Source organism: Mytilus trossulus, chromosome 1 (assembly GCF_036588685.1).
Source record: "Mytilus trossulus isolate FHL-02 chromosome 1, PNRI_Mtr1.1.1.hap1, whole genome shotgun sequence".
Taxonomy (NCBI): domain Eukaryota; kingdom Metazoa; phylum Mollusca; class Bivalvia; order Mytilida; family Mytilidae; genus Mytilus; species Mytilus trossulus.
Genome location: NC_086373.1, coordinates 21,350,395 through 21,377,325, shown reverse-complemented (window position 1 = coordinate 21,377,325; position 26,931 = coordinate 21,350,395). Strand labels below are relative to the sequence as shown.

Genomic DNA, 26,931 nt, shown 5'->3' with positions numbered 1-26,931 from the left:
CTTCAATATATATAAAATCCTACTAATATGGAATAAACGTTATTGAAGACATATTTCAATAATTACACTACCTGATTTGAGAAATGAAACAGATAAAATAAAATATTTGACCAGAAATAACCAACTAATGAAAGAGTGATTGCTTATCCTTCAAAACAAGCTGTGTTCACTGCTGTGTTTATGAGATATTCGTCTTGCTATATCTATTTTGATGTAGTTTTTTGGGGTGTTTTTTGCAATTCTTCTTTATCTCTTTGGGCTTGTGTTAACTTTCATTGTTTACGATTGGTATGTCACAAATTATTCGTTTGTTGTGAGTCCCCAAATAGCAACAGTACGTCATTCAAAGATCCCATAATATATAAAATTGAATGATACTATTCACGAATAAAAAGAAAACAATTGTAAACATTCTTTTGAAACGGAAAAAAATGAACTTCATATAACATTTTAGATTTTACGATAATAGAATCACCTTGTTCCTTATTGTTCATTTTTCACCTGTTGATGTATAAAGGTATAGTTAATTGTATGTCTATTGAAGTACCTTTACCATGTACGTCTGGTACATGATACATAGAGTCTGAGGAAGCAATTTCATTTACAACAGTAACAACGTCAATACTAAAAAGGTATCAACAGACACCGAAAAATGTTAATGAAGGAGTTGTAGCCTTAGTCTGTGTTCTGTTGTGTTATTTATACGCTGAACATTTCCTGTTATAATATTTGTCATATTTATAAATCGTGTCAGTACTGAAGCATTTGCTTAAGTTCAGATGACAGCCGTTTGGACTAACAGTCAATGCGTCATGGTACTGCATATCCGCCAACTGTCCCCCATGGAGACTCCCAATTGGAAATTCTAAAAGAATAATTTTGTCAACAATTTAATATAAAACAATCAATTCATTGTTTTCCTCTTATACGGTAGGTGATGTGTTTCTTTCGGTTTTAGTTTGTAACCCGGATTCTTTTTACTCTAAATCTATTTTTGACTTTTGAACAGCGGTATACTACTGTTGCCTTTATTTACCATGGGTTGCGATGGTAAGAGTGTGGAGAATCAAATAAACAACATTTTAGATAAATTTGAAGTCCCCTTTAAAGGTCTTTTAAGAGAATGAGAACCATCTGGCACATTAAAAAACCCATGGGAATTTTTAAATATTGGCATGTATGGTACTGATCAAGTGTAACTAGTTTATAATAAAGATATATCACACCTTATTTCAAATTTTTGATACGTATACTGCAGATGTAAACGTTAACACAGTCCTAAATATGCCACACATAATTGCAGATAAGAAATAAGTTTGTAAATGAAACTGATTTTTAAATTCCGAATATGCATATTTGTTTTAACATAAATGATAAGATCGATCCACTGCTGTTATGGAGTTAAAGTTTTTTATGACCAGATTGCAAGTCCTTCTGCTAATCTTTTGTCATTTGGGAAAATTGGTAGTCAAGTTAATTCACCCATCTAAATTGACTACTGGCCTGCCAACTCTTGATGTTGACAGTTTGAATTTTCATGGTTTGGTGATGATAGGTATAATATGTTCACTTGAATTATATCTTTATTGAAAGGATTAAAACTTTTCGGTCTGGTCGCTAGTTATATCTACCTTTCTGTATCCTCCACACAAAAAAAGCGTGGCCACTTTGTTATGTCCGAGGTCATTGAATGTGGAAAACAGCAACAAACAAACAATCAAACACACCTTTCTGTCATTCCACTGACCAACATGTAGACCAACATACCTCTTTATTTGCATCTTGTATAAACTCAGAGTTATAAGGAGCTTGGCATGTGGTATTATATAAATAACACATAGCTGAGAGGGTGATAATAAGATTGGTACTCGAAAAAAACATTATCAACTGCGGCGAAGTCAAGGTTGACAGGGCTTTTTCGAGGGGTACCGATCTGCTCTATCACCCTCTCAGCTATGTGTTATTCAATTTATTAGACTGAATGTTCTATCATTATTGTCGTTAACAAATGGATTTCATTTAAAAGTATTGTCTATGTAGTCACGTACTTAACAACGTAACGGGTATTAGACATATCAACAATATAAGGATTCGGCCTGAAACGGGGGAAAAAGCTCTGCTCTCAAGATAAAAATATTTTCAATTGTTGTTATTTTGTTATTGTTATTTATTTGATTTGAATTTTGATGAAATACACCCTTTCAAAAGGCCTCATATCTGGCGGAGAAATATACATCACAATGAACACGATTAAATGTACAACGTGAAGTATAGATTCTACATCACAATGAACACGATGAAATGTACAACGTGAAGTATACATCACAATGAACACGATGAAATGTACAACGTGAAGTATATAATTAAGAATTGAATGCTTCTTTTTGTAAATTTATTGGGTGGTAAAAGCGTTGACCGAAGTACATTTTGTATGAAGCGCGGAAGCGCTTCATTCTAAAAATGTACGCACGGTCAACGCTTTTACAACCCTATAAAGTTTCAAAAAGAAGTATTCAATACTTATAATTACATTTTTTTAGCTAAAATCATGAAAACACGATTTTTATCCAGTTTTATTTAATTCACCTGTGCACTTTTTTTATGGGACCTCGTGTCATCATGCATGATAAATGTTATTGTCTGATGCAATTGTTTACGGAATAACATGTTAGCCAATCAGAATAACGTATTATAATGAAACTTACATCTAATGTAATTATTGGTACTTGTATTATACAGTATAGGCATCAATTCATGGTCCGTTTCTTTCTATCAAAAAAAATACATAGGCAAAATACTTTTTTCCACTAAAAGGTACAGCGTTTTCGTTTTGACCCCACGGTCATTTTACTATGAAATTGCCAACAAGTTTCACCGAGTCAACTCATATATGTAATTGAAAAAATTACACCTTCATGACGTTCTTGTGCTAGTTTTAGAGAAAACCGAGTTCAAATTCTCAAAAATGTCGGGTTTTTTTCTTTTCTTTTTGATAGAAACGATAAGCAAAAGCAGAATTTGTGTTGGTCACCAAATTAAGCAAAATGTCATTTGAAAAAACCATGCCTTCATGTTCAGTATCTCGTTTTATATGCTAATGATTAAAATCACCAGAGAAATAAATCTTTTCCCAATATGTCACATTTTGACGTCGCAAAAAAAAAAAAAAAAAAAAAAAAAACAAGAAAATGTGAAGAAAAACAACAATTGTAACTGCGAGCTACTGCTCATTGATGAAACCCCCGCCCCAAGTGGATAATGTCAATAGTGCAGAAATATGTAAGTGTTCAGTAAACGAGAAGTTGTTGAATGATGAATTTGAAAACGCATTACACTGTATAGCTGACTTATATAAACCCTGAAACCAAATTTCGGAAATCCTGGCATTGTAGTTCCTGAGAAAAGTATTACGAAAAATTTTCAACTTGGCCATCATGTGTAAAATGATACAAGTGTTCGGTAAACGGGAATGTGTTGAGTGATGAATTTGAAAACGCAAAACTCGAATTTCAGAAATTCCGGAGAAAAATGCAACGAAATATACATAGGACGGACGGAAATATACATGCATGATGGCATGGACGGACTGACGGACGGATGGACAGAAAGAGGAAAACAGTATACCCCCCTTTTTTGTTAAAGCAGGGGTATAATAACGAACCATTTGCGGCCAACGGGAAGACTAACGTTATAGAACGAGCGAGGTCGACGTCATAATACACCGCTGGCAACGTCGTAGTGACATTCATTGGAGAAATAAAGGTTAAAGCAATACAGGCTATTGATTTCAGGAGGAAAACACAGACAACAGACAATGCTGACATAAGGTATTATCGCATCTTTTGGCATATGTTTAACAGTTAGGTAAAACGGAGCTAACCATTTACGTAAACCGGAATTGGACAGTAAGAAACATTAAAGAAATAAATAAATTGTTTTAAGTCCTTTAAGTCCTAATTACTTGTAACAGGAGTTTTTTTTATAAAGTAGTATATTTTCCGTGTCACTGTCGACATATTTTAACCAACTGTTTACCCCTGTCTGCATAAAGAGTTTAAATCTAGATCCTGAGCCTCTGATCCTTCATATTTAATACTAGCAAGTTTTCATAGTTTATTTTAGCAAATTATAATTCGACAAATATCAACAATTTTGTAAAGATAAAAACATAAAAACATAAAGTTAGTAAAAATTCACATAAAAGTGACATAGCTTGATCTGTCATTTGAACCTTTGTCTAAATGCATTATAATGTTAGACACAATAGCGACATCGTGTCTAGTTGCAGTAAAATGCATAAGTAATTGAATGTTAATTGTAAAACAGTTCATTTTAAAGGGACATAATACTGTTCCAAAACATAGGCTCGCCGTTACATACTTAAAGTTTTAAAAGCTTGTGCTGTTAAGCAACAATAAAGTTGACCTTTCCTGAGTCCCTTAAAATCATTTGTGACTGTGAATTTCAAGCTTTTTAAAAAAAAAAAAAAAAAGCTAAGTGGCTACCAAAAGTCTATTGCTTGAAACCACTATAGTGTATCTTCAATAAAATATTTTGTTTTCTGGCTAACGTTTCTGTCTCATTTGCATGCACATCTTCCAATTTATCAAAATTATCAGCAAAAATTCGTTTATTTTTTAAGCTTTTGAGCAATCAGGGCCTTAATGCTGTTGGACAAATTATTAAAGTCTATGAGTAAGATCGATTATTTTTCGTTTCTCTATACATTATTTCATAAAAAAAAAAAGGGTTTTATGTATAATTGTATTGTGACTGTGTATTAAATTCTTAGTATCTAGTCTGATCGCTATTTTTTCCTTATATATGTATGCTCTTTATCCTCCTTGTGGGCTCTTAAATAATTGGCAGTACAATATGTTCTTTCTCTTTATATTAATATGAACATATTGTTTTAGTTATTTTGTTTGTAAGCATAAAATCAAGCAAAGAGTACAAGAATACTATACTATAAACAGTCAGGACTGACGTAAATAGCTCTAATTGAAAATGAAATTGAGACATGAAAATTTTTATTTAATGGCAACACACTGGATATTGTTGATGAATTTAACTACTTAGGAATAGTTTTAACAAGAACATGCAATTTTAATAAAACAAAACAGTTTAAAGTAGAAAAAGCTACCAAGGGTCTTTACGAAGTGTTAAGACTAGGTCGTCTACATAATCTTTCTATATATATAGCCAGCTGGATTTATTTGATAAAGTGGTAAAGCCAATACTAATGTACGGTTGTGAAGTATGGGGTATTGGCAATAACGAAATGATTGAAAGGGTACATCTAAAATTTTGTAAATTGTTATTAAGTCTGAAAACATCAACACCATCTTTTAAGATTTATGGGGAGCTTGGGAGATATCCTATAGACTTGGACATAAAAACTAGATTGATTTCATTTTGGGGGAAATTAAACTCTGGTAAAGAGACAAAACTATTATATATTTTATATATATTTTATATAAATTGTGTTATCACAATGACAATGTGAATTTTTCATGGTTAAACAGAATAAAGACTATCCTGAACGAATGTGGTATCCCAAATGTATGGGAAAAGCAATCTTTTATAAATTGCAAGTGGTTAGTTTCATTCATCAAACTTAGACTTAAAGATCAGTATGTACAAGTCTGACATTCTTTACTTGAAAACTCGCCAAAAGCACTAAATTACAAACTTTTTAAGGATTTTTTTGGAAAAGAAGATTATTTTGAAATTCTTGGGAACAAACTGTCTATTGATTTGTGTAGATTTAGGACCACAAATCACAAGCTCCCCATTGAACAGGGTAGATGAAACAATATAGTTATAAACAATAGAATTTGTCTTCTATGTAACAATAATGATATTGGCGATGAATTGCATTATATATTAGAATGTAAATACTTTGAAGAAAACAGGAAACACTGTCTGTCAAATTATTATTTAAAAAATGCAAATGTTGTCAAATACAAACAGATTATGTCTTCAAAAAACAAATCAGTATTGGTTAAATTATGTAAATTCATACAGATTATTAACACGGGTGTATGTGCTCCTGGCTAAAATGGACTTCATGTATTGTCTTAGCAACTATTTTGTTTGTTCTGTCTTGTTGTAAATATTGTACATAATTGCATGCCTTCTCTATACCTATGTATACATGTATGGTTTATTGAGAATAAAGATATATATAAATTCCTCCAAACGTATATACTTCTTATAGGATCAAAAATTGCCTATATATAGTGAGTGTCGATTAATCCGTACATAGATTTATACAATTACACAAATGAAATTATAAATTGTCTAACAATCACAAAGTAATTTCAACTCACTTTTCCTAAGTATAGTTTTTTAAAATTTAAAATGCGATACAAAAAATAAACGCAATAGTTTGCCTTACAAATAATTGCGCCTATTTTTTTTTTATCGCATTGTGAAATTCATTTAGCATACAAAGACACTTATCAATTATGGACTTTTGACTAGTTTAACACGTAATATATGGTAATATAAGGTCCTGTTCAGATAATATTTACCGATGATGAAGTCCTATGTCCAACATAATAAAGCAGGTCCAACCAAACATAGATATGATAACCTTTCACAAGAAAAGTTAACAAAATCAGAGACATATATACACATATACATGTGTATATATGTCTCTGATGAAATATTGCAAATACAAGAAAAAAAATAATTTTACAAAATTCTTAAAATATAAAATGTCAAAAAAGCCTAAAACTTTTTTTACTTATACTGCGACAACTATATATACACTAACAACTTAATCCCAACTACCATATATATATTTATGTATAAACTTAATGAATTAGACTGAGTAAATTGGGTATAAGGAGAATATGACAGTTTTACCATTAACCTATATTTCTGTATCAAACTAAGTCACCAAAAATGTAATACACCGACTCTTTGAACTTCGTCATCTAGATTTCATGACGTAGTCAAATCGAATGGAATATTTTAAATTATATCGTATTTCTATAAATCAATATACAATGTACTATAAATAGTTTTTCTTTTGATAGCATACCTGGTTTTTTGCACACGGCACGTTTGTTTTCATATACAACCACCCGTTTGTTTGTGTACTGTCATGGACACGTGTTTGTAAAGAACTGAGCCTGCAAATATGGCAGCACCTGGTAAGTTTTTTTATTGATTTAAATTTGTATCATAAATGATAAGAAATTATACCAAAATTTGTAAATAAATGAATTATCTATCAAAAGGCTACAAATCAATTTATTGTATTATTTTTCAGATGTTTAATATATATCTTATTGACCTGTATGGAATTGAACATAATCCTGTATCTTAGGCTATGCATTTTTTAACCCTTTAAAATTAGTTAGTCATGCATTAAATTATGCCATTATTTGGTACATAATCGTGAGTGTTTGCTGTTATTGGACGTTATTGTGTTCTAATTTAATTTGTATGTATTCGAGACAATCGTCCTAGTGTTTCGAATATTTATATCTATATATAATCATGCATGAGGGTATGAACTGATTTGTATAATTTGCTCAATCAAAAACGGGCATAAACATAAGTACACATATATCTACAGAATAATGATTCATGTTTGCGCCAACTAGTTGCACTACTCTACCATGTTCAAAATACGTATATCTATATAACAGATTGCTGACCAGAATATTGCTATATTATTTTCAATAAAAATCGAGAAAAATAACCATCTTCATCCACAACAGCTTTGTTTGTTACTCTTTTTATGTTATTTATTAGATGGCATGAAACACTGCACGCTATTTTAGACGAGACTTAATTTTGTCTTACGAACCAATGCAATTATACTCAAAGTGAGTATATGGTGTGCGTCCGATACACTTTCGTGGATTCACTTTCATCGACCAGAAAAAAAAATTGAAAGCCAATGTTGTATAAGTACCTGGACACGTGGAGAATCGTATGATCTAAGTGGACATCATGCAATAGGTCAATTTTGCCACAGGAACTTATTCTATATAAGATTCAAGTTCAATTTAGTATTTGATTAATGTAACAGAATCCCAACAGTTTTATTAACTTTTTGTATTGATGTTCGATGTTCATCTCATAATTATGTAAATACCTTTTTAACAGTAATATTCCACAGAAATTTAACTTAGTTTACATGAACTAATTGATTTAAAAGGTTAAAAAACTGAGTATGTACGATTTGGTCTAATATTTATATTGTTCCTAGACAGTGCTGTCCTAAAATAAGATCAATTAAAATTAAATCCCAGTTCTTATTTCAAAGTTCTATATAAAATAGATAATCCGCCTAGTTCATTACTCAGGTTATTTTCAATAATGATAATTTAAAAGGTGTTGCTGACAAAGGAATTTTACCCGAAACTTGACTACGTTTTTACAGGTTTTTTTTTAATTATAAACTCGCACATTTTTATATTATCGATTTTTATAACAAAATTTCTGACAATGTTCATTGCTATTTTTGTATATCAACATTTAACCATGTGGTCTCTAACAATCTGGTTTTTTTTATAATTTTTTTTTTTTTAACATTTGCGTTGAATTAAAATGATAAACGTCAAATCATTCATCGACCATTAGGCGATGGTGTGAACTGTGCAAAACATTTGTTTTTATATGCATTAGGGATAAACAGTTAACATCATTTGTTTGCTAAGATTAGCATTGAGCGATAACAATAAACGCAAACGAGACTGGCCATATCGGTCAAGTGAAAATTCAATATAGTAGATTACTTTGTCTTTGTTGAATATTTGTGAACAATATCAAACGCAATAGTAACGTTCAACTTTTTTGACGCATCAAACCTTCAATGTCTACCGGTCTGTCTACGTACCTCACATGAAAATCATGCATTGTAATTCAATCTCTGTCTCAGATCTCTGCTTATAAAATTAAAAGAATATAGCAAAAATCAATAACTTTGATAAAAATTGTGCTCTGGATATTGCCAATTGTCGATGAGGGACAGTGGAACCAATGTACTGACTATATCATTATCAGACAGAACCATCAACGTATATAATGCTATATAAAATATCTTCCAGTAAAGTTCGCTAGATATTAATATAGTACATATATTATAAACCAAAAAATAGTTATAAAAACATTCAATGAATGCTCGATCGACCACTGAATTAGTTTAGCAATGCAATATACACACCAAACTTGGCATATTAAATAAGTGAAAATTCGACAATCCTAAATTCCAAATGTCAGACCATCCACAAATTTCACAATCCACCCGACTGATAATTGCTAGACAACACTACTTCAATACTTTCAAAAAACAATTGCTTAGTAAAACCAGATACCACACAGTATTTTGATGGCATAGAATAAAGTTTTTCGTTTTTCAAAGTGTAATTTGAGCCATACAACTATTTGCATACTTGGAATTTAGGGGTTTTGCCATCTTTCATAAATTGCACATGAATTACAGAATGTGTTTTGTTTGCTTTCATTTTCAATGGTACTGGAGCTGTTTATCTATATGTGTCACGTTTCTTTTATTTCGCATTGAAACATCTGTTTTATCAAAGATATGTGGGTCCAATGAATTCATTAATGTATTTTATTTTGTAGGTGGTTATGGAGGACCTCCACCTCAGCGTAAGTATTTTCTATTATTACATATGGTTTAAAGTCTGAAATGGCAGTTCCAATATTTCACCAATTATGATTAATTACCCATTGAATGAAATACTTTGAAGGCATTCAAACTTTTCAGTGATTCTTAATAGAATGCTTTTATTGTTGATATTTTTTAGATTGTACTATTTTTATCGACAAAATGTACATTTCGATTTCGCACTGTATATTATATTGTTGTAAATACTTATTGTCTCTATAACTATGTCATTAGTTGATGAGAATAAAATTCATTTATTCATTCATCCAAAAAAAATAAACATGTAGTCAATATAGCATATTCACCCTGATTCTATGTTATTGAACCAACCAATCAATCAATTAAATATTCATCCGTTTGTGTGCTGAAAATTTAAATAGTAACATTTTTTTCTGTACCTTTTTTTTTGCTTCTAGAATGGAATGCCGGCATGGGACCACCTCCGGCCGATTTTCGACAAGGTCAAGGCCCACCAAGGGGTCCAATGGCCCAAGGCCCACCTCAGAGAGGGCCCCCACCAATGCAAGGGATGCCACAGTTTCAAGGATATGGTCAAGTCGGTGGTTTCGGACAGAGTAAGTATGAAACAAAACATTTTTAATTGTGTAATTATTTCATTTTGCAACGCTTTTATGCCGGTGTAAAGTAATTTGACTAAAGCCGGTTTTGCTAGTAGGATTTTTAAAAGAAAGACGAAAGATACCAAATGAACATTCAAAAGTCGAAAATAAACTGACAACTCCATGGCAAATACCCAAAAGATCGGAAGACAAACAACAGTATTCAAAACAAAATATACAAATCAAATACTGAGAAACTTGAACCACTATATATCAATCCAATATTGTTGATTTTGTTCACTTGTATATTTATAAAATTTCATGATAATTTTTTTTTAATTATTTTTCCAAATAAAGACAACAATTGCAGCTACGCTTTTAGGTATAGTTTCTAAATGAAGTAAGACATTGTTTTCTTTATATTGCACATACGTGAAATAATCTGTTTAATTCAATTGTAACTGATCACATTTATTTCAGTGGCACCGATGCCCCCACCGCCGCCACCACCTCCACCACAAGGAAAACCACCTCCAATGGAATTTACAGAGTAAGTCGTTAAATGATGTTTTAGTGTCATCTCTTCTCAAATGCGCAAGTACAAACTACTTTATATACACACACCAGTCTTGTGTGTCTTTATTTATAATCACTATTATATCGAAAGCGTTAGATAGAACATTTTTGTAATCTCCCATCCACCTCTCACCAAGAACTGTTGGATTATTTTTTTCTGAACAAATTTCACAGTTTATTCATGTACTTCATACATTCTGTACAGCCAAACGGACGCCCCATTTTTTGGAGGGTTTTACAGTCGGTGGGAAGAAGACCAAAGTGACCATATTTCTATTTCCCACTATTAAACCCTTAGGGTACTGGATCAATGAACAAGAGCAAGCTTATATATGTCCTGTTAAATGCCTTTTCAGTGAAGCCCAGTAGAGTATACAAACATATTATATTGTGGAACATTTTCATAAGCGGAAATAACAGTATAGCATTTTGAAAGACGTTTTTTTGTTATATAGGACGTATTAATTGACATGGCTTATCAAGATCAAAGTTGATATTGTACATCAAAATATAACGATAAAAAGAATTATATTTAATTTCACACTTAAAAAAATAACACTATATTTCCCTAAACTGACGGTATTATATACTAAGTAAGCATATACTGGATGTATTATATTGATATAATTTAATACCATTTTAGTTTAGCCAACTTGGACGAAGCAGCATGTAAATCAGCTATGATTGAACATGTCAACCAGAACTGTTGCTATGGCAAGAAACCAGCCAATGAAATGAATCTTTCCAAAGCCATAGGACTAACTGCTTTACATGTGAGTACATGGTGCCGTGCTTTGCAATCACATATTGTGTCAATTATCAAAATCATTGTAATAAATTACTTTGCTCTACATGGGCCCTTTATTAATTAGAATAAAATGTGTGTTCTTATCATATTAAACGTTATATTAATTATTCAAGTTTTTGAAAATTTATAACGAAAATGTCTATATAGCATACATCATTGCAAATTATTGATGTAATGTGTCCATATCAGTGAAAATTAACGGGATGCAAGAATTATAGTTTTTGGAGAGTAAATGAGTAAATACAAAACCCACTCAGACTAAAAGAGGCCATGCTATAAATTCGATATTAAGATCCTGATGTTTTGTTTTGTCACCAGTTCAGTTACAATACGAATAGAATATACTTTTTATATCATTCAAACTTGTATTATGACAGTCAAGTTCAATTTAAATCATAAATTAACAGGTATACGTTTTTTATTATATAATTTGGTGATTTAAACGAAGACTTCTGATGAACGTTGATTTGTCAATTTCGTTTCAGTATACACTTGAGACATTCTGTGAAGGAAGGGACACAGGGTATGTCAATGAACCATATAGAGGTGGACCTGTGGATGGACCACAGAACGGTCCACCACCGCCACCATGGGCAATTCCATGCCAACCAAACGGAATGTTTGAAACCCACACAAAGGAAATGGAAGTTCCACATACAGCTACAGTCAGGGTAAACGTCAATGCTTATTTATATAATTCCCTGTTATCTGCACCAAGTATTTAAAAAAAAAAACAGTTTTTGTATTATTCTAATATGTGTTGACGTTTCCGTTAGCCAAATTTCACGTCTTTCGATATCTGGGATCTCAACGTGACATTTCCGTTTAAGAATGCGTAAATGTCACCAACAATCCAATAATGGGACCTGTTGCCTATCAAAAGTTTTAAACTTCATAGCCCTTACTGTCATGCTCATTTTAAATAGTGTTCAATTGCCAGGGTGTTTTTCTTTAAAATATTTTATTCATAACATATTATACAAGAAAATTATTTTTCTTTTTTTTTTGGTTTTTACAAAATTCTGTTTTGAAGTTATATTATCATACCGTAACTTTCAATAATCACAATGTTAACAATAATTTTAGCCTTGTCATGATTGTGATGCCCGGGGATACCATCGATGTTGGAGGTGTGGTGGATGGGGTCAGACTCATTGTGACAGTTGTGGAGGAGATGGACGAGTGATGCGAACTGACCATGAGGGTAACCAGCGTATGGAAGGGTGTCACAGATGTGGAGGGGACGGCCGTTGTAGGTAAGTTGTACATGTAAATGGGAGACCTGGTTAGATGCAAATTCGGATATTATAATCTTTATATCCCATCACAACCTCGGTTCATTACTTTTGCTATTGTTGTAAAGAAATGCAAAACATTATAAGAAACCTATAGTTCCTAGATCTATCTATGTCATGGTATACAAATTTAGCCCTGAGTAAGTCTACATAATGGTTCTTACTTAAAACATATAATTTTATCAGTGTCAAATCGAAGAAAATATATCAAAAAGACATGTAACGACGTATTCACAAAAAGTTATGAACTTTTGCTTGAATAGTTAATCAAATATACTTGTAACTATTTTGTATGTAAACGATGTGTTTATATTTCAGCTGTCACACATGTGGTGGAGATGGACGTATTACATGTGATACTTGTGATGGATACAGACAAATGAAGTGCTACATTAAGTTAACAGTTACATAGTAAGTGAATAGAAAACGATAGCATTGCTATGGTAGCGTTGATGAGATAACAAATGAAGTGGTATTGTGACGAGTTTTTAACAAGATGTGAACACGTTCTGGTTAGGTGTCAATGATTGTTCTTGTTTGTTCATTGGCATGTCGTGAATGCTATATTGTTCTCTTGGATTTAAAAAATCTGATATTTTGCCCTTGCAGTTTTTTATGCCCCCGTCATAGGCAATTAAGGTACATTTGACCATCCTTACTTTAATCCGCCCGTCCCATTCTCGTTTCGGCACATTAACTACAGTTTTCCTCATCCAAATTTCATGAAATGCATGTATACCCAATGACATTAACCAAAACTAACAGAAAAAGTTCAAATTTTAGCAGTGAGTCACTTAATTACCTCTCTAGAGTTATTCCTCTTTATATACTCTGAAAATTGCAAAGATTGAGCGGCGGCATTTGTGTATTCAGACACATTCTTCATTTACTTAATATTCTTTCTCAATTTAACGTCAGATTTACAGTTTCGAGACAGTTTCTGAACTTTCCCCTGATTTTTTAATCTACTTTCTTCCTTTATCATAGTTTCAGACATTTAAATAAAGGAGTGTCATCTTAAATTAGGAATTATGTATTTTTCAGTACCAATCACAACGAAGACCACATTATAGAACGAACTGACATGCCTGATGAACTGGTTAGACACGCTAAGGGTGAAACCATTTTTGAACAAGTAATGACACAGGTAGGTTTGTTATTAGCATTGACAGGAACAAAAAATAGTTTATGTGATGATGTCATCTAAATGTTTTTAAAAAAATGCTTCCAAATATGTAAACTATTTACCGTTTTCATCTTTGTTTATATTGTAATGTAGCCCAACAATGTCAGATCAGCAAATTTGCGTTAGATCTTTCCTTTGTGGTATTCGGACCGCTGCTTCTATCACATTGTAGCAATACCACATGTACTGTGTCAAACACCCTAGACCACTCAATCAACTAGGCGTTAAACGTTTTCCAACGAAAATTATCAAATAGGAATCTAACGAATTACATTGTAATACTTGTCATCATTTTTGCTAAATAGGTACATATTGGCATTGGAAATATATCAATTTCATTGTACTTACAATTGAAGTATTTGATGTGCTTGAAAAAGAATAAACTTTATATAAATTACCCTTTATCTTATTATATTATCGTGAGGACTGAGCACATCAATAATACATCAACAGTCCAGTCTCATGTAAAAGACCATTCCGGAAAAAATCATTGATCAACATCAAAGTTAAATTGTTCTTGCATACGAAAAGTAAATTGTAAATTAAACCAACTGATAGTTTGTTAATCATAACGTTGTTCCTTTTTAGGTTTTCCCAATTACGTCATACCCTGTGAGGGAGATTAATGATAACTCTGTTCGATTGGTCAATTCTCATAGAAGTGCATTTCCAAATGAAAGACAGCTTCAGCAGGTTAGTTTATTATTTTCAATTTTATTTTATACTTGAAAATCTCTAGGAGGTTAGAAAAAACCTTTTGGGTGTTATATTAAAATATGCCACTGGTAATAATTAAAAAATAGCATGTAGCCCTTGATGCAGATTTAACTTCGTTCTCCCATACATGAGCATTCTCTTATACATATGACCTATGAAAAAATATTGTTTCACAAGTTTATAAATCAAATGTAATCCCGATTTAGAATTTTCTCCAGAATTGATTATTTTGTGTGTTGATCTAAATCAGCTCAGATGGAAGGACACTTTACATGTTTTTTAAATATCTAAGTCAAATCGGTATATAGTGAAGTACAATGTGATAGTCAGATATGTAATCAGCTCTAGATATATTAAAAAAAGGCAACAGTTGTATGCTGCTGTTCAAAGTTCATAAATCGATTCAGAGAAAACAAATCGTTGTTACAATCTAAACCAGAAGGACACACATCACCTGTTAAGAGAAAAACAACAGAGCCACTGACATGGAAAAGGAGGATGAACAAACTAAGGGGTCATATAATACTCATCTGTTCAAGAGAAACTGACAATGTCATGGTAAATTTATATTTCTGGATTTATATGATCACAATTACAGTGCTCCTTGTCAGCTAGTGACACACTAGTCCTGTATTTGTACGAATACCTAATCATTGGTTATTTGCATGACATGTAGCTGACTGAGGAGTATATAATATTTCAAATCTGACATATTTACGAAATGATTCATTGATTCTCATTTCGAAATGGAAATTTTTTTCAGAGACAAAGATTGCGTGCTGTGCCAGTAACTGAAGCTAACTACACCTGGGAAGACTTTAGTTCAAGATTCTGGGTCTATGGACTAGAAAGAAAGGTCCATGCACCCGATTACCCTCAACAATGCTGTTGGGGATGTTCTATATTGTAAATGGTCAGATAACAAAAGGATTCCTGACGTTCTTTTTCTTTACTTGGGTATTTTGAGTAAATATTTATTGTCTACTTGGTAGATCTGTCGAAACCAATATTATCATTTAGCATTCAATCAGGGATCAATCCATGAATATATATAAATACAATCAATTAGAAAAAAAAATATTATGTCTGTCTGTTTATGTATTATGATTATGCTATTGGGTAAAAACGAAATATTATTATGTATTGAAGAGCTATTGTTTTTAAATAATCATATACACAAAAGTTGTGATCGGTTTTATCTGCCTTGATCACTTTTATTGATTGATTTTGTTTATTTCATTGTTATATGTTGTTTTTATCGAAACGAGAAACGAGAAATCTCAAGACGATTTTTTACATTATATATCTAGGATGTATCTAGTATATAGTAACAATATTCAACTCGTCTAAACATCAACCCAACAATATTCATATATATATGATAATTAGATAATATGCTGTCAAAATATGAATTGGCATTACCTTCTTATCAGACATATCAACTTTTTATAGAGAATGCATTTATCTTTATTCTTACCTTTTTTTTCACTAACATTCTGTAATATGTTGAATATTTATTTGTGGGTACTGAACATACTGTTAACTATAACAATCCTGAAATTAAGGTGAACTCTTTGCAACATGTCAAATTATTATATTGTTTCCGGATAAATACTGAAACTATTCCCTAAGTTTGTCAAGTCTGTAGTATAATCATTATTGATATGGTCTTGTATTGAATGTCACATACATATTCTTTTAGTAGCTGTAGAATAGTTTAGATGACGTTTTGCAATCTACAAATAGAGATTACTCTGTGTGCAATATGTAATACATATTATATTTAAGATATATTTTTATAATTGAAGTAGAGTTATTAAAATTGCAAACTACAATTCACTGAAACATAATAATGTTATGAATGAAACATTAGCATTAACTCAAATTTACATTTCTACAAAACCGCAATGATGTCTATTTGAAAACATGAATGTATGTAAATTTATTGTGAATAGTTCCAGTATTACATGTTCAACAATCAATTTTATTCTGTGATAGTATTGATATTTTGATTTTATCTTTTATTAACCATGATTTTGTAAACTGTTAGTTATTATCTTGGAAATACAAATGTATTTTTTTTCAATAAAACTTTCAATTCTGTTTTGATGATTTTTTTAACTAAACAAGCCGTCCAACCCCAACATATAAGTTCTGTCATCGTCAATGATACTTATACGTTAAATTTATATCAAATTCTGCTCCACTAAAGATGGTCATGCTTAAAACGAAATGAAAAGTCAAAATCAGCGATAGACAATTGCGGATTGATAGGGGTATATTTGTATCCATTAGGTCTACCGAGAAATAACTCAGAATAAACAACACAGTCCTAAAAAAAATCTTAAGTGAAAAAATAGGGACACAGATACCAGACCTACGTTTCGTCTCAAAAGATTAACCAGTTGCACTCGAATAAAGAAAGTTTGAAGATCAAATGAAATCAATAACGAAGATGAAAAGCAACATTTAAATAGCATATCAGATTGTGCCTGAACCAGATAAAACCATCTATATATGCATGATAGATCAGAACCTGTAAGTAATTAGAATATTTCTTCAGCGTAAATGTGTCCAAAAATGACTGCATCAATGATATTTCATGTTGTAACAGATCAGGTTAATGGAGACGAAACGTTCACCAGCATTGGCTTTGACCCAGTAATAGATAACCGTGTGGTCTTTTTGACTAAGCAGTATATGCTTTGATATTTGTTTATAAATCAGTTCCAAAAGATTTTAAATTTAACTATGCTACAGATGGTCTGTTTTGTTCAAACATTGTTGACAATATTATGGAATTTGATGCGACTGTCATACAAGTGAGAGGTTAAGCGCTATAAAACCATGTTTAATCCTCAATTTTCTACATAATAAAATGCATGTACCAAGTCAGGAATGTAGCATTTGTCAATTTGTTTGATGAATTTGATCTTTTGATTTTGTCATTCTATTAGGGTCTTTCCGTTTTGAATTTTCTTCGGAGTTCAGTATTTTTGTGATTTTACTTTTTCATATTAGTATTCTAAACAGTCTAAAAAGGAAGGAAGCATGTCAGGTAATGCTAGAGCAACATACAAGATCTACAACACAAATTATGCGGAGTTTATGGCCACGCCAGCAAGTATTTTTACAGTAAGAGTCTTAAGCACATTTAAAGCAATAGTAGGTGATGCATTTAAATATTTTAATGTATACTCATGATGAATAGACATATCAATAAAATCAAAAGTTACAAATTAAAAGGTTTCTTGTTCTTCTGTTCACTCGTGTAACCAACACCAATCTGCAAAATATTTCCTGAAAAATATGAGATAAGCTAATTTAACAACAATTTGTCTAAGTAAAAAGGTATACAAATGATTCAAAATTAAAAGCAGACCGTTGAATATGTTCACTACAACACATGACGATTGTTAACGCTTTTTGTAACTGTAAATTGTTCTTAATGCTCAGTCTCTTTATTTTCTATGTTGGGTATATAGACTGTTGTTTCTCTTCTGGTCTTTTTCTTTTCCACTAACGAATTTGTCTATGGTACATTCCGCATCTCATATTTTTGTTTTGACTGTTTAAAAGGTAATTTCAAAAAGCCTCGCAAATATTTAATGCACATTCAGAACTTAATTTACTCTTTTGAAAAAATGATTTAATTACAACATATACTTCTTGATGTTCCTATTGCTCATTTGATTCAAGATTGCAATTTTACGTTAAAAAGTTATACACGTAGTTGAAGTTTAATTAAAAATCACCATTAATTTGACTTTTTCGGGCATTTACATCTTTCTTCTGGTGGAATGTCTTTCAAACATTTTTCAATATGATTTCCACATCCTGAAAATACAAAAAATATACACGCAGGTTATCCAGTGTTACATAATTAACTGGTTTTTCAATTATGGTATGAAATATTTTGTAATTCTCATAGACATTTTCGTCTATTTCAACGGTAAATACACATGACGTATTGACACATTTGTTTTGGACTTTTGGATCCTCAATGCTCTTCAACTATACCTTTTTGGCTTTACAAATATTTTGATATGAGCGTCACTTATGAGTCTTATGTAGACGAAACGCTTGTCTGGCGTACTAAATTATAATCCTGGTTCCTTTGATAACTTTTATACTACCTATTCACTTTTTAAGGGTCATACAATACATTCGCAAGGAAGCTAATAATGCCGTTAACGTAAAAAAAAAATTCTTTTAATCATTTGTTTTAACTGAAATGAACGCTAACCATTTGAACATACTTCAGATGGGATATACTTTCGACACATATTCTTCATAGATGCATATTTTAGAATTACCATAGCTTAAATAATAAGGTCTTTGCATCAGAAATTAACTACATGCATGATACGAGTTATGATCTTCAAGTATATATTATGATGTTATGATACTTAACCCCTAACGGGAGTGTTAGCACATAATATTCATATGATGTAGACATGACCTTTCAAACAGTTGAATGTTTGTCTTGAGCTGGCACATCAATAACTGCTAGCACTTTTTTTAATTTGTGTATCTTTGTCATTTTGTTAAATTTCTTCTGTTAACTATATTCTGACATCAGACTCAGACGCCTTTTTAAATTAGTTTAACTGTGTGTTATGCTACGTGTACATTAGTTAGAGGTATGGGGAAGGGTTGGGATCTCAATAAACATGTTTAACCCCTCTGCATGTTTGCGCCTCTCAAAAGTTAGGAGCTTCAGACCTTTGTTAGTCTTGTATGGTTTTTTTTATAGTTTTATTTCATTTATATGTTGCAGAGTTTAAATTTACTTTCGTTTTCATCGAACTAGTACACTTGAGGTGTTTTCTAATCCTTGGTCGGGATTTTGTCACTTTGGCACCTCCCCATTGCCATTCTCAATTTTAGCTTGGAATCAATTAAATTGAAAAATTGATAAACATGGATTACATTTTTGAGAAATTCCAAATGCTTATTTTTAATTCGCTTGCTTATTTCTTTTGATACAAAATGTTAGGTATATATATTTGTGCATAAGGATAGAAGAAATGTAGCAACGGCATAATCTATATAAAAACAAAAAACGAAAAACACTTATTAACCACATCAACAAACGACAACAACTGAACAACAGGTGACGTAGGACAGATGTAAACAAATGAATAGAATGTAATGAAATGAGTACAGGTAAAAAGCTTACCTGCCCATGTTGGCTTGTTACATGATTCGCAGGTTACTTTGAAACACATTTTGATTTTCTTGTTAACGTTCAGGAAACCCAGTTGAAGTACACAACTCCTCACTAAATAAGATACCAGTCTTTTTCAAGTGGAGTTCAATATATTATTTGCTATATTTAAACAAAATTTATATCTTAAAACGTGATAGAATTTTAAATATGCGCATGTCTTTATCTTTGCCAATATTACATATGTAATTTTATTATTATACAGTTTTAACAATCACGCAAATTTACGGATCGTTTAAAGGATTAATTAACGTATGTGAGTTAGCTATGCGTGGAACAAGCATTGTACACATTAGTATGGGGTTACCCAACTGTATTTTAAATAATGTTCGAAAAATGTAAAAATGTATTTCTCGAATATTAATAAACTTTAAATCTATATGTAAGTAGAGATTGTTAGATAAATTGAAAACAAAATTTATTTTTCTGTGTACTGTATTATGTCTGTTGTTCATCTGTAAATCTTTTTTCTTTCTGTCATTTCGTTGATTGTCAATCAGTAAAACATGGTTTTCGATGGCTTTGTTGGTACCTTCGTGTCTTGGGTACTCAGTTTCAAAAAGTGACAATGCACACGAAAACGCCAAACAATTCTAAAATATGTTGAAATTTGTATGACTGTTGTGTTAATATTGTGTTAATCAATGGGTTATATTTTGTGTGGGTTTTTTATTTGATTGACACATATTGGCATCATTTGCAAATAAAATCACAATGAAAAGGAAACTTAGAAATAGAAATGAATGTATTCATTATGCACGATAAAGTTATTCATTTTATGACAGATTGAATATTTTTCTACCAAATGTATCTATCTATTTACTTCTTGAAAAAATATTTTCCTTGCATTATTAAGTGATTAAGTGATTTTGCGAATTTATGTTTTGTGCCTTTGGGTTTATACCTCTCACAACTGTGGCTGATTTAAGTTTTAAATCTACCTTACCTGAATAGATCATTCACTTAAAAACACGTCGTGCATATGCATTCAAATACATTATCTAACACATTGCTGTTTTGTCATTCAACCAAAGTGACGACTTTGTAAATTATACTGATGTTTAAATCTGCCCACAATATTCATACAAATCTAATTGAAAGTAATTAATAATACCCTTTTCATACGATAGCTTTTGTTTTTACAATAATCCTTATTTGTTTACAATTAAAACGCAGTATCTATCACTCCCTTTTTTCTAAAGACTATCCTGAAGTCCTATCATTACTCGCCTCACAGTTTTTTGTGACGAATGTATGTCTGAAATCACGATTTGCAATTTTCGTTCTTGGTCATTGACTGATAAAATTATTTACTTGATGCTTGAGAAATTGACGAAATATATATTTTGATAATACGAAGCAAATTTATGTGTTTATGTTCAACGCATGTAACTGAGCACATAATGTTCCACATCTGATTTGTAATTGTACTATGTTTTGACTGATTAGTATATGTCTCAATGCAGGTATTATACCGTAGGAACGAGAGTATCTCGAAGAATCTCATTATTAATAAATATTATAAAACACCACATTCGATGTCCTGCCTTTCTGAATAGCACATGTATTGTTAACCACTTATGTTGTTTATTCTTTCGTTTTCTATGTTGTGTCATGTGTACTATTGTTTGTCTGTTTGTCTTTTTCATTTTTAACCATGGGGTTGTCCGTTTATTTTCGATTTATGAGTTTGACTGTCCCTCTGGTGTCTTTCGTCCCTCTTTTATCACTCTTTTCACCTCTGTGGGATTTGAATTCTTGCTTATGTGACATAGTGACAACAACATCTGCACTGTGTCTAGTGACCTATACCACTCGACCAACACAATCACAATTAGCTTTCATTAGTGGATTAAAGCAAACTGCGTTGCTACGATGTCACAGATATTTATGTATCTGGTTTTTTTTAGTGTGTGACAGCTCTACCATAGAAACTCTGCATTGGTTAAATTTATATGTATTTACATGCCAAAACGTCCAAAATACATTATCAATCTGAATCTGAACCTAACAATCATGTTATATATGAAAACTTGCAGTAGCAAATGTTTACTCTTTTCACAGTGGAATTCAAACCCATGCTAATTGGACATTATAGCATCTCTGCTAACACTGTGTACACTTTCCTGTACCACTCGATTAACAAGGCTATACACAATACAGCTTTTGTTTATCGAATAGTGCCTTTCATTGTTGGTTTTCTCTGCGATTGTAAAGGGTATATGCTTCATCGTGACATGAAGCGCTTCGGACACATGGCTTTATTTGACCTGTTGTTTTCATTTTATATGAAGATGGATTACCTTGAAGGGTTGCTTTGTTTGCCAGTCGTTAAGGATGATAAAATTATCCATACAGTCATATCATTATGTTTTAATTTGATACATTTAAAAAATAATAAAAAGCAAAAATACCGAACTACAAGAAAATTCAAAACGAAAAGTTACTACGTAAGTGAAAAGTTTCCATTCGATAACATATCAGTAATAGGTCAGTGGCAATTACACATATATCGACTGCTTGGCCTATCATTGCAACATCAGATGAAAATACGAAGAAACTGACGAAGAAAGACATTTATAATTCAACGAAAATGTTATTTATCTAAAGTCGTGTTAAAAAATGGGGGTACAGCAGTCAACATGTGTTTTATATCTCATTGCCGTAACTTTAAAAGGATGACCGTCAATTCTAACAAATATCCGTAATGGTATTCATAGCTTTTTGATGAGTTTGTCTCAATAGCGGCTCGGTTAGCTATGACCAACGCGTGTGTGTGGCATAATAAGTTGGTCATAGCTAACCGAGCCGCTATTGAGACAAACTCATCAAAAACTTATGAATACCAATACGGATATTTGTTAGAATTGACGATCATCCTTTTAAAGTTACGGCAATGAGATATAAAACACATGTTGACTGCTCTACCCCCCTTTTTACATTTTCGCCAAACAGTTTGTTTGGTTTGTTCACCCATCCTTGTAAATATAAAGGAATTTGATGCGACTGTCATCGTGATAAGTGAGAGGTTTAGCTAGCTTTAAACCAGGTCTAAAGTTCGTTTCTGTGTATGTTACATTTCGGTGTTGTGTCTCTGTTGTGTCGTAGTTCTCTTATATTTGATACGTTTCCCTAAGTTTTAGTCTGTAACCAGGATTTGTTTTTTCTCTATCGATTTATGAATTTTGAACAGCGGTATACTACTATTGCCTTTATTAATTTATTATTTTCTACATAAGAAAATGCCTGAACCAATTCAGGAATATGACAGCTGTTCTCTTTTCGTTTTATGTGTTTAAGCTTTTGATTTTGCCATTTGGTGAAGGACTTTTCCGTTTCGAATTTTCATTGAAGTTCAGTATTTTTGTGATTTTACTTTTTACTTTACGCTTTGTTCTTGTGGTTTGTTATTCCTACAAGTCGCTGATATGGTATTTTCTGACACTGAAATATACCTGCAGTCAGAACACATGTCATCAATTGGGTGTTTTTTCTTAATTAAGTCTCGATGAACTATACCGATGTAATTATTGCATGACGTAAAGCCTCAATTATATTACCGTGGATACTAATCAGTTTTTTCTTTTTTTTTAATATACAAACAATAATTGTACAGGTATAATTTCCTATATATACGTAAATGTTAATATGTATTTCATTATTTACAAGTCATGTTATTTGAGCAGATTTACAATGTCTGAAAATCTATAAAAGAGGGACGAAAGATACCAGAGGGAGAGTCAAATATAGTGAAGTTCTAGGAATTTAGATACTGTCATATCTATTTTAAAATCGCTGTCGGAATGAATACATCGAACTTTGTTGTTATTACGATTTGTTCTCTACTGTTTGTTGTTCATATTTGTGTAATTGGACTTGTGGTAAAAACCAAGAACTGGTCAGCAAGTAGATTTCTATCTTTAGCTTTATATCTGAGTATAAGTGATGCAGTTATGATGGTCGAAGCTATTTGGCAAGCAGTAGTTAGAGGAATATTAACTGAAAGTACCCGTGATAGCTATCATACACAGTGTATCATTCTGTATAACTTAACATCAGGAACAGTTACATTTTCACTTTTGCAAACTCTATTTATATGCTTTGAACGACTTAATGCTACATTTACAGTTTCAAGTCTTATTTTAAGACGACTTACCAGTAATGTTGCTGTAGGAGTTGGATTTTTAGTGGTCCATTTATATGCTTTGATTCGATATTTACTAGTTATTTTTGCAGAGGAGAATTTCGTCCAATCAAATGGATGCGATATATCATACACGTTTCAGAAAGGATTTCTTCATTTTAATGCAATACCGAAAGTTGTGTTAGTAGTTCTAATTGCTGGATGTTACGTGACAATAATAATTAGAATTGTAAAACGTAAGAGTAAAGTATTCACCATTAATGGATTAACTGAATTACAAGAAAAGAAAAAGAAAAAAACTGCTCAAAAGATGCGCAGCAATGTGATAACATTAAGTTGTATCATCGTTGTTTCCGTTTGCTCAATAATTCCCAGAACAGTTTATGGATTGTATATTCAAAACTTTGCAGACTCGAACGAAGAAACACCTACGATTGCCTTTGTAGTCAATTGGCTTTTGTTATTGAATCCAGTATGTGATCCATTTATTTACATTTTCAGGCTAAACAAACTTAGGGAAAGTGTTCGTGATTTTGCGAATCAGAACTTAACGTTAAATCTGACTGTTTTCAATGTAAATGCAGTAAACAACTCAGCCTGAAACTGTTCAAAGGGGTATGAACAATTCCTCTTGAATTTGATTCACCTACATGATCAATATCTTTATATTATTGAAACTTAGTGAAATTAAATTTCAAATAGATTTTTCTACATTTTTAGTCACAGGCAAACAATCAATTTGACTTACTTAACATTATGTCAAGGATTATACATAAAACTGGATTGAAGAGACAATAAATAAAATTTATTTTATAAAATTATATTTAAACAAATTTTAGAAACATAAATATTAACATTGTTTGCACAGTCAAATTATCAATTATTGTCGCTACAATGTAAATTTGGATAACACTTAATATTGAATCTGATACACGTTGAAGAGAAGTTACCTTTTTATTAGAAACATCGGAAGGTGCAAAACAAGTTAATTAGTCACTTCAAATTGACTGTAAAATCCGAGCAAAAGTACATGTGTTGTAGCAAATCGATGATATATAGTCGTTTCAGTCCTTTCTTTAACGATGGTCATTACATTTTCATGATCAACATGTAGAATCGGTATCAATGCATCACAACCAATGTTGAAAACCTCAAAACCCTGCCAGGCGTGCTTTCTGTCTGTTTCCCTGTACATTTAGTTTCATTGGCTTGCTAAGAGAGAGGCAAATGTCACCATAGAAAAATCCAAACACATAAGTCGAAATCAAACTAACAATGCCATAGCATTAAACGAAGTACAACACAGAGACAAACAACAGCATACAAGCACAACTTAGCAAACTAAGATCTAGCAACCGAACCAACAAAACCGGGAATGATCTCGTTTGCTCCGGACATGTAAACAGATTCTGTTCCACATGTGGCACCGTCGTAATACTCATGTTTGCACAAACCATCTAATACATCTAATTCAATGATGTCACATTCGAGGAAAAGAGCACGGATTGCGGTTATAACAATTGAAACATACCCGTTGTCATTCGGCATCTGTGAAACTTATACTCCATTAACTGTCAACCATCTCGTTTTGGCTTCCTTAAATCTTTCACTATAACTCTGAAGTCCTTGTTTTTATATAAAAAAAAACCAACATAAAACAGATAAATGATTACCTTGATTGCCATTTGATTTACAAAAGTTACATGTACAATGTAACGTCCATAATAAGTAATGGAAAGGACTAATGGTAGCATCAATATCGTACATAAATAGCCAGCTATAAAAAAAAAAAAACACAAAAAAAACACTAACACGGCATTTATAACAAAATCTTGATAGAAACCAAAAAAAAATTACATTATTTAACAACAACTAATACTAATATGCGACAGGCATGTCAAATGCAACAGGGTTTAAATAATTAACCTCAACCCTCTCCAATAAAGGATATTGGTATAACAGCACAAAATAAGAATAAACTTAAACATTGGTTGAAAAGTGCTCGATTAAATCCTAGTTCACTAGTTATAGTCTTAGAGCGGACTTCAGAAGTATGATTTACATCCAATTCATTTTAATTTGAGTAAATAAAATTTGTTTAAATTAATGATAGTCTGGACAGGCTTCAAATTCAGTTGTAAAGGGTTCAATTCGTTACGAATTCATTCAAATCAGACTGTCCAATTTCGTTGGATAAGGTCTTGATTCATCAACAATACTGTAGTAACAGTAAGGACAGACTGTCAAGTTCAGTTCGTATGGGCTTCACTCATCATTAATTCCCTTATAACTGTAAGAAATGACTGACTTATTCAGTTTGAGAGGGTCCGACTCATACCAAGATCAATAACGACTGCCAAATTCACTTTGAAATCCCTAAATGGTCCGTGTAACACTTATCAATTCAAAGTTTTAAAAAGTTTTGAAATTTTAGATTTTTGGAATTTTGATCCAAGTTTTAAAATATCAAAATTTCAAATTGTGTTAATGTTTTGAAATTTTGAAATTTTAACCAAATTACTAAAATATCAAAATTCTAAATATCGTTTATAAATTTGATATTTTAGAAAATTGATCAAACTTTTAAAATACTAAACCTAATGTGCAATTTTGATTATTTCACTTTTTGAAAGTTTAATTTTTTAAATGTTTGCTTAAAATATCAAAAATATAAAGGGGCGACCAGAGGGGTACCTGTAATCACTGATGTAAAAAAGGCTCTGATAAGAACTATTCTTAGTTATAAATAAATAGCATGAA

The 26,931-nt window shown here is 31.6% G+C and overlaps 1 protein-coding gene and 1 long non-coding RNA gene across 2 annotated transcripts; one reads left to right on the top strand and one right to left on the bottom strand.

The window, feature by feature from the left end:
- Positions 1-3,747: 3,747 nt before the first annotated feature.
- Positions 3,748-16,900, top strand: LOC134718625 (protein SSUH2 homolog). Its single transcript, XM_063581273.1, has 12 exons — positions 3,748-3,827; positions 7,047-7,163; positions 9,610-9,636; positions 10,072-10,230; positions 10,696-10,765; positions 11,435-11,564; positions 12,085-12,270; positions 12,686-12,855; positions 13,213-13,305; positions 13,939-14,041; positions 14,669-14,773; positions 15,561-16,900. The coding sequence occupies exons 2-12, from the start codon at positions 7,151-7,153 to the stop codon at positions 15,705-15,707; spliced, it is 1,203 nt and encodes a 400-aa protein (XP_063437343.1). The 5' UTR covers positions 3,748-3,827; positions 7,047-7,150; the 3' UTR covers positions 15,708-16,900.
- A 1,070-nt stretch (positions 16,901-17,970) lies between these two features.
- On the bottom strand, positions 17,971-20,177 carry LOC134707044 (uncharacterized). The gene is made up of 3 exons (XR_010105679.1): positions 19,980-20,177; positions 18,553-18,634; positions 17,971-18,097 (listed from the first exon to the last, which is right to left on the bottom strand). It is a non-coding gene; the product is annotated as an uncharacterized LOC134707044 (long non-coding RNA).
- Between the last annotated feature and the right edge of the window lie 6,754 nt (positions 20,178-26,931).

Bases quoted from the DNA above. Each gene is read 5' to 3' on its own strand.
- LOC134718625 (XM_063581273.1), top strand. The intron at 10,766-11,434 runs GTAAGTCGTTAA...ATACCATTTTAG, and splicing joins CCTCCAATGGAATTTACAGA to TTTAGCCAACTTGGACGAAG. The intron at 14,042-14,668 runs GTAGGTTTGTTA...GTTCCTTTTTAG, and splicing joins TTGAACAAGTAATGACACAG to GTTTTCCCAATTACGTCATA.